Below are 14,908 nucleotides of genomic sequence, written 5' to 3'. Positions count from 1 at the left end.
CATACACGGAATCATACCGGAAAACCGGTGGCATATATGTTTATCATTATACTTACAATTAAATGTTACGATGGCGCCCTCAATTGAACAGCATCCGAGAATGAGTGAAGTATCGGAAATACACCCTCTTGTCGGCAGTGGCTCTGGAAATAGCTGTACCGTCCTTACAACGACATACTCCCCCCATTGCTATCACAGTACTCCAAGTCAAATCCTTACCTTCCCTACAACAGGGCATACTCATCTCGTTTCCACAAGCACACATACTTTATAAACCTGATGCTCAAATGCGAACATATCACGCACCCACCTATAATGGTAAGTGTATTACTTCGTCAATAACTGATTGCTTACCATAAGAAATAATACCGATCGAAAATCAGCGATGGACATGCATGTCTCTTAAGTTCTTTTTTCGAGTCCTACCACTGTGTCCTAGAAAGAGACACATAATCGGTGACATGTTAAAGAAAAAAAAAACCTATCCCAGCAACAAGAGCATGTTATTGTCACAATCAGTCTTGGTTTTACAGGTGCACACAAGTATCCATGTTAAAACCTATACCCTCATTACGAATCGATGGCCGGCCGAAGTGGCCGTGCGGTTAAAGGCGCTGCAGTCTGGAACCGCAAGACCGCTATGGTCGCAGGTTAGAATCCTGCCTCGGGCATGGGTGTTTGTGATGTCCTTAGGTTAGTTAGGTTTAACTAGTTCTAAGTTCTAGGGGACTAATGACCTAATCAGTTGAGTCCCATAGTGCTCAGAGCCATTTGAACCATTTGAACGAATCGATGTACGACATTACCTCCGAATGAGGTCGTTTTTTCTGGACAAGTACCGTGATGATGATCGTAGGAATATGTATTATCAGCCAAGGATGCAGCCTGGATAAAATCACTCAACTTTGAAAGTGATTTGGCTCAGGAATGTGGTATGCTAGCGCTATTTGCGACTCCATCACACTGCACCCGATTAGATAATTGATTATTTTTTGCAACGCATTCTGTCTCGAGACCATATCAGACGTTCCGCTATATATCCGCTGAGTTATAGCCAATGACAGACAGTAGATGATGTGCTGATTGAGGTTGTAAGAAGAAAAATGTACACTAATTTCTCAGAACTCTAACGTTACTCTATATGTTAGAAATTACGTCCATTCAAATACTGCTGAGAGAGTACGATAACTAGTACAAAAGTGCACGTTAAGTATTTCTGGGGGGTCTATGGATGTGTGTGATGTCCTTAGGTTAGTTAGGTTTAAGTAGTTCTAAGTTCTAGGGGACTGATGACCTCAGAAGTTAAGTCCCATAGTGCTCAGAGCCATTTGAACCATTACATACCAGTTTCATTACTGATACAAAAGGGGTTCAATAGGGCACCCATCAGTGTCCAGAAGAATCTTACAGCATAGGTTTGCGTTCCGCACAGCAGAACGAAGCATGTCCATAGGTATATTGGCTACCTCTCTTGATATGCTGCATTTCAGATCAGCACATGTGTGGATGTTCTCCTGTTAAAACCCTGTCCTTCAGGTAGCCCACAACCAGAAATCACAGGGAGTGAGATTATGTGATTGGCTGATAATTCGATCGTTTCCAAATGTGTTTCGGAGAAGCAGGTGAAATTCACGAGGGATGTGCAGTGATGCCTCATGTTGCATGAAAACTGTTGAGTTCAATGTGTCTCTTTCCTGTAGGGCGGGTATGATGTGCAGTTGAAGCACATTGAAAAAAAAAAAACACTGGTTGTCACACTGAACGTCTTTGGTCCTTGAGCGCCAACCTGTTCAAAAATGAACGGGCCAATGATGAACATAGCCGTGAAGCAATACCATGTGGTGGTGTGTTCACCATACAGAAGAATTTCATGCACAGTTACTGAAGGTGAAGCTCCCCACCCTCGGCAATTCTGTGTGTTCACCTCAATTGTCGGAGGAAAATTATTTCTGTTTGCCCACAGGATGGTCTGGGGCCAGCTCTCGTCATCTCCATTCTTTGCGAGAAAGTGGAGAACAAAGTCAACACATCGCTGTCCGTCCTATGGTGCAAGCTGCTGTACGATGTGGATCTTGTACAGGTAACTTCTGAGAATGGTTCAGAGCACCTTCTGTACAGAGGACCATGGGATGTTCAACTGTCGTGACACAACACGCGCACTGCCTGACAATCGCGAATTGAGTATAGCGTTGTCTGCCATAGCAACAAAGATTTTACCAATCATCATTGGTGCAACCGGTCGTTTTCCTCTTCCTGGAGGGACGCCCTGTTCTCCAGTTGATTCGAACTTCTTCGTCATGCTCCGCGCAGCAGGTGCAGAAAGAGGACCCTTCCATAATCCTTTCATCTGGCGATATTCTCGAAGTGTAGCTACAGCAGTACTGTTGTTTTGGTAATAGAGCTTCACCAATAATGCCATGCTCCTTTTGCCCAAGCCCATGTTAATCAGTCAACAAGTGTACTGCGGCTGGTCATGTATGTGTGATTATGAATCACGATGACTGATTACGGCACCTGGTGGCCATAGTTGGAACTGGTCGGTGGCGCTCCGCCGCATGGAAATCATGCTCCACATACCCCGGACATTAATGCTACCAAATTTGGTACTCGTACGCTAATTAGTTTCCGTGTTATACAGTTTTAAATATGGAAAGTTTAATTATAACCACCCGGCATGTCATTCGGGGGATTTAGTGTTTTGTCCAAAGATGCTAGAATTTTGTTTTGTTTTCGTTGCAACATCAACAAAGAAAATATCTTTGGGGGCTGTCAGATACAGAGTTTGACCAGTGTTGAATAGTTGTTGCTCTGCGTATTGTGTGGGGTGTTGTGTAGGATGGCGAAACGTGCAGTCTGTGGGACGATGCCCAGCTTATTAAACAATTCTGTTGAAGATAAGAATTTTTCGAAGATAGATATTACGACCGAAGAAGTGAGAAATATAGAGCTGTTGATTTAGTATGTGCACAGTGTTTAACTTGCGACTGTTCTATATCACATCGTTTTTCACTGTTGCAGTTTGTTATTGGAAGATCATTACAGTCGTCTTTCGTCATTCCCGATCCAACACTGTCAAGGCGACATTGTACATTTCGGTACTCGGGCGAACAGTGGAGTGTCACAGATGAGGTATGAGCTGTACAAATGTTATTCGTACAATATAGTTTCTTACCTGAGAATTTTTATGTTTACTCATAGTGATTGGGAGGATTCACCACATTCTTCCACCCTGTCAGTTTGAATTGTTAATATAACTGTATCTTCAACGGAGGTGCTATGGACACACCGATACAGTTGTCCAACATTGGAATATTGTTAGCGTTATATACGCGTTTCTTTCATTGCATTTGGTAAGATCTCCGTATCACACGGGTAATTTATGATATACATTTGAAATTGCAACTGCGTTGTCTCCCATTTTACTACAATGGGTAGGTTATCAGAGTGTGTTATAACTATTTCAGTTATTTTTGTGGCATAGTTAGATTCGTCAAAGGGAAGTGCAGATCATTTTTTCATCTGGCGTTGGTTAACCTCTCTGTTACTCTGAAACTACTGTTGATGATCACAACTTATTTCTTCTGTGAATAAATGTATTGTGTGGCTGTGATTGATATTCCTAATTGTTTAAACAGTGTCAGAAAGATATAAATGTGTTATCTTTACAAATAATTCTAATTTATTTTCTTTCGTACAATGAATTCTTTCTGCCCAAGAGAAGTTACCCAAGTATTATAAAATAAGAGTTCGGTGAATGAAATGATATCAAAAACTTATTGTTTATTATGTCGCCAATGTCTGCAGTTCTGATGGCAAAAGGAACTGAATCGAATTGTTTTATCAGGCCTGTTCTACAGTTTTTTCCAATCTAAAATATCATTAATATGCAGTCCAGGGACCTAGAAATTTATACACTGTTTATTATTTTTTATTGGTGAACTACATTCATGGTACACGTTAATTTTGACACTGCAAATGTGGGTAAGCTATGTTTATTTCCAAAGTTTAATGCTACTCCACTGTACAGTCTTCAACAAAAACTTCATACAAGCTACTGTTTTCTGTATGGATGTTTCTTGATCCATTTGCAAATAATTCTTGTATCATCTGCAATTTTGCCTCTTAATTAAAGTAAAATGGTTGAACATCAACAGCAATGGGCCCTTGATCGAACTGTTTGGGATGCCCATTGTGATTTCTCCCCACAAAGAGACTAGCCTATGTCATCCCTGTTTGTATTACTGAAGTATCCTATAGTATACGTTTCAGCAACCTCATTTTCAAATAGGAACGAAACCCCACTCGTTGAACCATGTATCCTATGAAATATTCATGTGTGTAATAGAATATAATCATTAACCCAATCAAATGCCTGTGATTTATCACAGCAGATTCCCATTGATTATATGTAATCATTATAGTTTTTCTTATTTGCTTAGCGAAAGTATAAATAGCTTTCTCGGCAATGCTTGAGATACATAAGCTGTGATTAAGCATCTCATTACTACCCATGTGGATAAGAACCTTACAGGTAACCACCATAAAAATTTTGATAAGTGATGTAAGAAGTTATACTGACTGGTAGTTACTGACATTTGTGGAGTCACTTTTCTTATAGGGAGCCAAAATGACATACTTTAATATGTCTAGGAAAACTACCATAAACTAATTATGTGACAGAACATATCAAGGGTCAATGGAGGTGTCCGATCCCACCTATCCCTTTGACCCGTGACATACGGGTGTTGTGTTATGTAATTCATTATGGCGCCGAGTTTAGTTTATGAGTTGGTTGTGTTTGTAGATGTTGTCTTGTCGTGTTACGGCGCATAGTTTACTTTGAGTTGGTTGCATTTGTAGATGTCATCTTGTAATGCTTCTTTCCCTGTTTCCCTTTTAAAAATACTTCATATTGATTTAATTTTTCACACCTCCTCTTCAATTTCTGATAACATGTATGTGAATTGCAACAACTTTGTTTAAAATGTTATAGTATGATTATAATGTGAAAGTAGGTCTGCTTTCGGATTTATACTTTCTCTGGCTGGTCGGTGGGTTCCTCTTATTTGTTTGAAGATATTTTAATGTCTGTAATGATATGAGGTCTATCTGAAGACTTCCTAGTATTGCATCTAACTAAGGGTAATCACTGAATGAAAACAACACATAAAGAAAGAAAACTTACTATCTTTTGGAGTAGCCAGAAGCGAGAGGTTTTCTTTTTTTTCTTTTTTTACTTTTGCTTGAAAAAGAATTACTCTCAGAGCTAGCAAATTTTCTTTATTATTACATGGCCTATCCACAGCGTAACGCATCTGGTGAGCGGTCTCCTTTAATCCAAAGGTATTTATGTTCTGTTGAAACTTTCCTTCAACATTTAACTTAGGATAATTAATTTTTTGGGAAGAATTACTTTCAAAAATGGTTACAAACTTATTCATTAATATGTTGAGTTTAGAGCTGGTATCAGCCTCATTATACACTTCATCCCACTCAACATTTTTAAAGCTGTCCTTCAAATCTTTCATTGTTTGGTCATTTATCACCCTCATTGTTTTGACTGTTTTGGGACTGTACGTATTACTAAGTTATGTAATGTGACAAAATGTTCTTTACAATCTGACAATCCATTTGCTATGGGGACAGAGAGGAGGGTGGGCATGCATTTGCTTAACCTCTGCTTGTCCTGTGAATATATTATCCAACTGTTTACTACCATCGTCAGCTATGTAAGTAAGGTAGCTTCTGGCACAGAATCATATGTGGCTGTTGACTTGTCTAGATGAATTCCTTGTCAGATTACTTTAAAAAATTTACATTGGAATCGTCACAAATCGATAATCCCTTCTTTCTTCCTGTCTGTAAGGAATCATGCTTTTTCATAGTAGTTTCCTGATCCAGTGATGACATGGGTACTGTAACAGTAACTTTCAAGTATACATTCTGGACAGCGATATGGAACTTCAATTTTGAAGATCTCAGGTGTTAACTGTACCTTCATCTTTAGTGAGAGTCCTTGATTGAATTCACAGTTGTAGGTGTGTCTATTTATATGCTGAAATGATTAAAGCATGTGATTCAGAGATACACTGTGAAGTGAAGTGTGCATGGATCAAAGATAAGGCAACCAGCACAAGTTGTAAATAAAACCTTGACACTTAATTCCAATAGGATGAGGCTGTGCACACAGTATCTTGACTTCCCCAAATAAAACCCGACAATCTTGTGTTGGCTGAACATTGTATGTTTCTACTTGCCATTCCGTGGGTTATGGGAATACAGGCCACAGCTTCAGTCTGTTGGAATTCAGTGGTCAAGGAAGCTACAGTAATACAACTGGCGGACATTCTGGTCAGCTGAGACAAAGGCTTCCATCTCAACAGTTTATGGAGACCATTCTTTTCATGTCTACACTCAAGCGAAATTTTTTTTCTGAGTCTCTGCGTCCTGGTATTACAGCACCTACCATCCATTTTAATAATTAACCATCAAACTTGTAGGCCTGTGAATTTGCTTGCCTTGACATGTGCTAGCTTTATTAGAGATGCATAAATTTTGTGCATGATTGGCATTGTTGTGCTGTCTGTCTTATTTGTGAAGCATGCAAATGTTGCTCCACACTTTGTCTTTCAGTCATTTGATTTTTGCATATCAGTGTATAAACAGATGTGCTTGGACACAGATGAAGTATTGCTGTCCTGGATGCAAACCTGAAAGATGATGAAATATCGTGCCCCCTGGGAAACTATCAAGAATTACAAAAATTATCTTGTCCAATATTAAATCACAAGACATGCTTCTGTAATCTGGTTTGTGCAGAATTTACTTATTTCATTCTTGGATTTACATTAATTTTTAGTGACAACCCTCCCTTAATCTATATTGATTCTTCATCAATGTACAGCTAGTTTGTAAGCATTTACTGTCGTACTAGGTATGTTGAGAATGACAAAAGGCATCAGTTTCTTTCAAACACCTGAGATCTTCCAAACGGGCTTAACAACTCATTTACTCCCTGTTATTCTTGTGAAATAAGTTAGCTTTCCACTTCCATGTACTCTTCTGTGATAACATCTACACGACTACTACGCAAGTCACAGTTGAGTGCCTTGCAAAGGATTCATTGAACCACCATACTATTTCTCTACCGTCCCACTCCAGGGCAGCACATTGGAAAAATGAACAGTTAAATCTTTCTGCACAAACTCTGATTTCTCTTATTTTATTAGATTGTCTTTTCTCTGTATGCAAATTGTCCTCAACTAAATATTTTTACATTTGAAAAAGAACGTTTGTGATTCAAATTTTGTGAAAATAGCTCACCAAAACGAAAAATGCCTTATGCTTTAATGATTGCCACTCCAACACGCGTCATAGAAATAAAAAATGAGCTGCTCTTCTTCGAACTTTTCGGTGTCATCCGTTAATCTTATCTGTTAATGATGCCGTGCTGTGCCAGAATACTCCAGAGCTTGGGGGCTCAGCATTCATTTGCTGAGTATGGGCTTGGCGACCCCGTTGTGTTTCTTGACTGACTTGACTGCCTGGATTGCGAGGTTGGTAAAAACCTCTATAAAAACCCCTAAATCTTAAGGTGAGCTGCGTGCCGATGAGATGCATGGTTTTGGAGGTGCAACAGTCGTTAGCGGGCAACTTCTGGGGAACCTGCCACACTTCAGTTGTATAAGGCTTACCTAGGCATGTGGGGCTCTGTCTATGTGACTTCTATTTTCCTAGCTGCTCTTGGGACCGAGATGGATATTTTGATATTTTCTCTTCCTTATTCCAGCGGAAAGGGTAGACCGCAGGTGGGTACCAACACCCAGTTAAACAAGAGGGCCCATGTAGCAAGTCCTGATTCTAAACTTATTCAGAGTGGTGGTATTTTTATTGACAGAGCACATTCTGCTGCCTTAATAGTCAAGCGGAAAGAGGGTAGTTTTGAAAAGGTTTCGTGTCGTCCTGTATCCGAAAGGGCTTAGGGGGAATCTGTGGCTCTTTAAAGTCAGTCAAGCACTTGCTAAGTGGAACATTGTTAGTGGAAACGTCTAATTCCGAGCAAGCAGTTAACCTCCAAAAAGCTAGATGTCTTTGAGAGTATGCAAGAGAGACAGAACTGGGGATTATGCAAGACAGACAGAACTGCTCAAGACCTTGAGGTACAGCAAAGGTATTTTGACTTCCAGGGATGTAGTTGACCTTCCCAGAGAAGAACTGAAAAATGAGTGGGCCCAAGAAGGTATTGTTTATGTACAAAATATAATGAAAAGGGTAGATGGCAATCTAGTGGAATCAGACACTCATACTTACGTTCAACAGCACGAAACTTCCAGAGCATGTCGAGGCAGGTTTACTTCACCTCAAAGTGCAGCCTTATTTCCCAAACTCTAGGCACTGTTTTAAGTGCCAGCACTTCGGATGTAAGGGAGAAGCCACTTGTGGCAATTGTGGGAAGCCTGCCCATGAAGGAGTTGGTTGTTCATCTCCTGTGAAGTGTGCCAACTGCTCTGGGGATCACTGTGCCTGGAGAAGGGATTGCAGTGTCTTTCTTGAAGAAAGGAAGATATAGGAAATAAAAACCTGTAATTGTACGGAGAGGCCAAAACAATCTACAGTGCCATGCAACCTCCTTCCTTTGTGTCTTTTTCTTAAACAGCCAGTCCCTAAAACTGATGCTGCTACACAAACAGAGGTTGCCAGAGTCACACTCCTGCCCATACCTCCACCTAGGACTTCGGACACGGATGTGGTTGCCACTGTTGTGGAGCTCCCTGCTCCTCCAAAGTTTCAGGCTGCTCCACCATCCATTGCTGATACTATCACAGCCACAGTTGTGGCCCCAAAGCCCACTCAGGGCAAAATATCCCAGAAAAAGCATCAGCCATTGACAGAACTGGGAAGTCAACCGTCCACCAATGTCAAACTCTCAGACAAATATCTTGATTCTTCATCAGAGCTAATGGATCTTGATGTTGGACTGGGGCAGGAATCTCGCCCCAAAGCGCAGCACCACAAGCAGTAGGTTCCCCTCCCAGGTGGAAAGACAGAAGGAAAGTGCAACCCCCACGATAAATGGCTCCCATCCTTCAGTGGAATATAATGGGTTAAGGACACATGTGGAGGAACTGAAGCTCCTCACACACGAATGTCCAGTATGCTTGTGTTAGCAGGAAACCCATTTTAAAGCATCTGATGCCCTCGTCCTATGGGGCTATACAGTCTTTTGCAAGAATGACCTGGCTGGGGAAAGGGCCAAGGGAAGAACTACTGTGTTTGCAAATAACACACACCATTCATCTGCTCTCCCCTTAGCTACTGACGTGCAAGCAGTTGCAGTTGAAATTCTTGCTCCTTGTATTTACCTCCGTCTGATGCAGTAGACTCTCAGGTTGTCACCAGTCTTATGGAACAACTCCCCCACCCATTTCTCCTCTTGGGGGACTTCAATGATCATCATGTCTTGTGGTGCTCAACCTCCACTTTCTCTCAGGGTTGGGTTTTGGAGAGCCTCATGACGTGCCAAGACCTGTGCAGCCTAAACATTGGTACTTCCAATCATTTCTGTGCTGCTGCTGAGTCATTCTCAGTCATTGACCTATCTCTCAGCTCTCCAGTCGTTGCAAACTCTGTTCAGTGGGAAGTATTGCTGACCCAGTGAACACTTCCCACTCCACATTAACCTACTGGACGGAGGATTGCTTCAACAGAACTCACTGAAACAGATGGTCAGCAGGGCTAACTGGATGCAGTTCAGCCAGCTGCCTGTGTTCTAACACCACGACAGTGTCCAGGAATGGGTGGATCACATCACATGAATGATCCATCATGCTGCTGACTTATCCATGTCATAGACTTCAGGTAATCTTAGGAGGCAAGCTGTACCTTGGGGGGAGTGATATGTGCTGTTAAGCGATCCAGGATGGATGTGCAGCTGTTTGACTGTTTACAACCCCCCCCCCCCCCCTGCCCCCCGGCCCCAGAGGCTCAGTATTCAGTTGCTGGATATGGGATTGGCGACCCTGGTTTCCTGAGTGGAGGCTGGGAAGTGCCCCCTTGTGAAGGGGGCCCCCAGTTGGAAGGAGCACATCATCGGAGATGCTGACAATCGTGGGGGATTTTCGTGCAATGAGCCAATCATTATCTTTGCAGACCACGTCTACCAAATGTAAATGGAATGAACCTCCAGATTCAAAGACCCTCCCAGCTTCACCACAGTTCCTTGTGGTTCCACGTACTGAAGACGGCCAGTCCTTTGCAATGGTAAATCCGTTTCTAATTCAGAAAGGTGTTGATGCAATTGCCGGCCCTGTGAGATCCTGCTTTCGGTTACGGAATGGCACTTTGCTTTGGAGACTACTTCTGATTCTCGAGCACAACAACTGCTTGCCGTTTCGCTTCTCCACGGCTATCCTGTTCATGTCGAGGCCCACAGACCTCCGCATTCTTCTTGTGGTATTATTTATACTAGATCGTTCGACTGTCTTAGCTAGATGGAAATCCAAATATACCTCTCTGATCAGGGTGTCATTCCCGTCCATCAGGTGTTGAAAAAGGTAGATGCCTGCTTAAGTGTCCACACACTCTCTTTTTCTCACCTTTGACAGAGTGGTGCTTCCGTCTATGATCAAAGTGGGCTGTGAAGTTATCACAGTCCAAATGTTCATTCCAAACCTGATGTGCTGCTACCAGTGTCATCGTTTCAACCACATACGAATGTCTCGATGACACCCAGCCAAGTTTGTAACCTGTGGTAGGGATGCACACGAGAGCTATTGTCTGCCTCCTCCTTCCCACTGTATTAACTGCAATGTCGACCATGCGTCCTCCTCTCGAGATTGTCCCACATATCTTGAAGAACAGGTTGTCCAGGAGATCCGGGTAAAGGAAAAAGTACCTTACCTGCTCGCTCGCAAGTTACTGGCTAGTCATGAACCCTGTTTTCTACCGTCTGGCACTTACGGTTCTGTTCTTGCTACATCTGGCTCCACAAAGGACGTGCCCATGCAGACATGTGACCTCAGATTCACCACTGAGGTTGTGAAATCACCTAGTGTCATGATAACATTGCTGCCTCCTCATCCAGCTGTGCAACAAGCCATCATACTCTCGCCCTATGGGTAGAAGTCACTAGCTACACAAATGGCAGGCAGGAAAGGACAAAAGGGATACTCCTGTGAGGACTTCGTACATCCTTCTAGCCGACCAACACCTGAGTCTTCCTCTGCTAACCGGAAGGGCTCAAAGATGTCTTCCCCTTTGCCAACTCGAAGATCCTCTTCGATGGTGTCGCCACGTGAAACCCGTGCCCAACTGACCTCCATGTCGACGGTGCGCACCACCAACTGTTTTTCTGCACTGGACTCTGCAGGCCAACAGCAGAAGAAAGCCGACACTTATGTAAACTTCATGGAGCAGGATCCTCCTGCCTCCATGCCCTGTAGCAGCGAGCCTTTGCAGTATGGCACTTGGCAGCCGCCGAGGTGACATCCCTTCATTTTTTCATCGTCATGAGTCTCCTCCAATGCAACGTTAGCTTCCTTCGATCCAACAAAGAGGATTTACGGCTGCTCTTTAAATCGCAGTGTCCACTTGTTCTCTGCCGTCAGAAAACAAAATTGCGTCCTCACGACTGCGTTGAGCTTTTGCATTTCTTCCCAGTCCTTTTTGACCTTGCCCCAGAGGTCAGCAATCCATCTCATGGGGGAGTCATGCTGCTCGTATGGGATGATTTTCATAGTCAACCCATTTGCCTGACTACCTGTCTTCAAGCTGTTGCAGTTATCCTTTTCCTTCCTCACTTGGCCTTTTCCCTTTGTACCATTTACATCCTTCTATCTTTCAATGTCACCAGGGCAGACTTCCTCCAGCTTATTGGGCGGGTACTTCACTCCTTTCTACTGCTCGGTGACTTTAATGCACACTATTCCCTTTGGGGTTCTCCAAGAACTTGTCAGAGAGATGTCCTCTTGGCTGACCTTCTCAATTAACTTAACCTCTTCTGCCGTAACTAGGAGCACCTATGTTCCTTTCAGACTCCTCGCGTACGTATTCCCATTTGAACATATCCTTCTGCACAGCCCCGCTTGCCCATAGTTTGGAGTGGTCTTTTCTCTCTGGCACATACTCAAGCAACCATTTCCCATGTGCTATCTGTTTGCCGACTCCTACCCCACCTACATGCGCACCCTTTGGTAGCTTCTTCAGGGTGTATACGATCCGGGAAAAACCCGGGAATTTTTTCATCCGGGAGAAAACCGGGAAAAACGCTGGAATTTTTCAGAATTTCGGGAATTTTTCATTGTTTTAGCTTTCAGTTAAATTTTTGTAATTTAGACTGGTAAAAATTGATTCTGTTGCAAAGAATGTTACTGTATCCTGCTACTGGAGAATGATACTGCAGCAATAAAATATGAACGAGAGGAAAAAAAAAAACTTTAGTGGCAAAGGAAATGCGCTCTTTGCAACAACAAAACACCGTGCACGCACAAGCGTCTGCAAACAGCAAAAGTATGTCAAAGGCCTTAGGGCAAAGACTATGTAGTACTTCGTAGCAATAACCTGCTTTCTATGAGCGTTATGTCACAACGGTTTACATTAGGTTCGTTTGACCAGTTGCCAGCAGGCTCTTGCGCATGCCCAGTTGACTTGCGTATGAGCAATACCTTCTCCCGCTACTTGAAGTGTGGCTGTTGGCTGTATCGGCAGTAAGCAGCAAGCAGCCAAATGCTAACGAGAAACATTTTTCTCGCGCACCCTAGCTGCCAGATTCGCGCATTCGCAGAGTTTTCTTAGTTGTAGTGGAAAGGGGGTTAGTCTCCACCTGACCCCTGTTTGCATTAAGTGATTTTGCTATTTCATCTTCGTTTACAGCTCCCACTTCAAATGAAAACAAAATGGATTTCTGCGGCTGGGAGCTATCAGTTGAATTATAATACATTCACGTAATTATGGAAGGCAAAAATATATTATTAGTTTCAGTTTTCTGATTTTATTTTATTTAAAAATTGTTAGCAGTCAAGCATTAATCGCCTTGCAGAACAATGAAGTTATTTTTGTCGGTTTGCTAAAGAAATTTGGCTTTATTAATATTTCCGCTGAGGCAATCAATTTATTTGAAACGAAGTGTTTCGTTCCACGGTATTGGCTAGTTCCAACTGTTCCCTGAATTTCAAGTGCACGTTTTCATCTTTTGCCATGTATGGCATTATGCCATAATACAAAACCAAATATGGCATAGTACAGTATTGGTACTCCAAGAAAATTTACACACCAAAAACCACACTGAAAAGCTTAATATCAGATGGGACCTACTTCATTGTGAATCTCGAAAAAACCAGTGTGCACTTCAAGCCAAATTATGCATTTCAGTATGGTTTACAAAATTCCGATGCTCTTGGAGTATCCTCTGATGTCCTGTTTCTTTTGTGGCGTAATGAAAGCTCTCTTAGTGCTTTACACATATGAACGTGCGGGCTTCCTACACCACTGCAGCTGCGCACGCGCTATAAGGCCTGTTTTCTGGCGCTCTCTGGCAACTGGTAAATTGAACCTATTTCTCAGGATGGTATTGCGAACGCTGGTTCGAAAAGCGTTACTTTCAAAGTAAATTTCTTTTTACAGAAGATGAATTATGTTAACTGTGAGGAAGTGGGATGAATTTCTTAAATCACAGAGCGTTTAAAACTGAACACTTTGAGGACCAGCCATGTAGAAGACGAGGCATTTATGATATTATTTTAAATTTACTGGCACATTTGTGTGATGTGTCTTAAAGTACAACACACACAAACTAGATCAGTATTATATGTGAAAGCATAGCTTCTCTTGTAGCTTATTAATCATCGAGACCAATATTATATGTGAAAGCTTAGCTTTTCTTTTAGCTATATTATGTATGTTAATGTAAACCATTAACTTTTCCTCTTTGTGTATTCACACTACATAGCAGTGATCTTGCTATTGGCTGACTACATCGCGTGTCCTATGCTCTGAATATCTGCTGTCATCGGCTGGCGACATCACGTTGCATGAGATATGACTGGCTTATAAAAGGACATCGCAATCTCGATTTCAAAGCTCCGGAAGCTAACGTGCTGTGTTTGGTGCAATTCGAATTTATACTTTCGTAATACGAAAATATGCAGCGTGTATGTTGCTGCACATCAGAGGTCTTTCCAAAACATCTCTCCTTTTTTTTTTTCATCAAAAGTCTCCCCAAAACTTCTCTCCCCCGTTTTTCTCCTGGGAAGTTCTACGCTAGTGTATAAAACGTTAATCATTCAAAGGAGTGATAAGTTTTACAGTTCCAAAGGAAAAATCTACAGAAAACTGAATGTCACTTAGTATGGAAAAAGTGTATTTTCGCCCGGGAAAAAGTATGTTTTCTAAACAGGGTATCTGGGAATTTTTTTTCCTTGTCCACGTATACACCCTGTTCTTAAGGCTGACTGGAGGCTTTACTCCTCCCTGGTGGCCTTTGATGAACATTTCCCCAGTTGTGATGACCACGTAGAATATCTTACGAATGTTATCCTTATGGCCGCAGAACATTCCATTCCATTCCTCCCAGTTGTGATGACCAAGTAGAATATCTTATGAACGTTATCCTTACGGCTGCAGAACATTCCATTCCTCACATTTCCTCTTTACCAAACTGTGTCCTGGTCCCGTGGTGGACTGAGACGTGCCATGATGCAATTCACACACAGAGACGTGCTCTTTGCATTGTTAAGCATCGTTCTATGATGGCAAATTGCATTCATTATAAACAGATGCGTGCACAGTGTCATTGTATTCTTCAGAATAGCAAAAAAGCTAGCTGGTTTTCATTCACTAGTTCTTTCAACAGTTTCACTCCCTCTTCCACAATGTGGGCCAACCTTCGACGGTTCCCTGGTACCAAGACCCA

The 14,908-nt window shown here is 42.2% G+C and overlaps 1 protein-coding gene across 3 annotated transcripts in view; it reads left to right on the top strand.

Moving 5' to 3' along the window:
• The first annotated feature begins 2,634 nt into the window (after positions 1–2,634).
• The window catches only part of LOC126416275 (E3 ubiquitin-protein ligase rnf8-like), a 137,267-nt gene continuing 124,993 nt past the window's right edge, over positions 2,635–14,908 (top strand). The window contains exons 1-2 of one of the 3 annotated variants that reach the window (XM_050083912.1): positions 2,635–2,932; positions 3,019–3,129. In XM_050083912.1, coding sequence (XP_049939869.1) covers positions 2,837–2,932; positions 3,019–3,129 — 207 coding nt within the window. In that variant the 5' untranslated portion in view covers positions 2,635–2,836. The remainder of the gene's footprint in view (positions 2,933–3,018; positions 3,130–14,908) is intronic. The other 2 variants (XM_050083913.1, XM_050083914.1) reach the window with 2 other exon arrangements.

Source organism: Schistocerca serialis, chromosome 8, assembly GCF_023864345.2.
Source record: "Schistocerca serialis cubense isolate TAMUIC-IGC-003099 chromosome 8, iqSchSeri2.2, whole genome shotgun sequence".
NCBI lineage: Eukaryota > Metazoa > Arthropoda > Insecta > Orthoptera > Acrididae > Schistocerca > Schistocerca serialis.
Note: the sequence above shows the minus strand (reverse complement) of the source record. Positions and strands in the feature narration are given on the sequence as shown.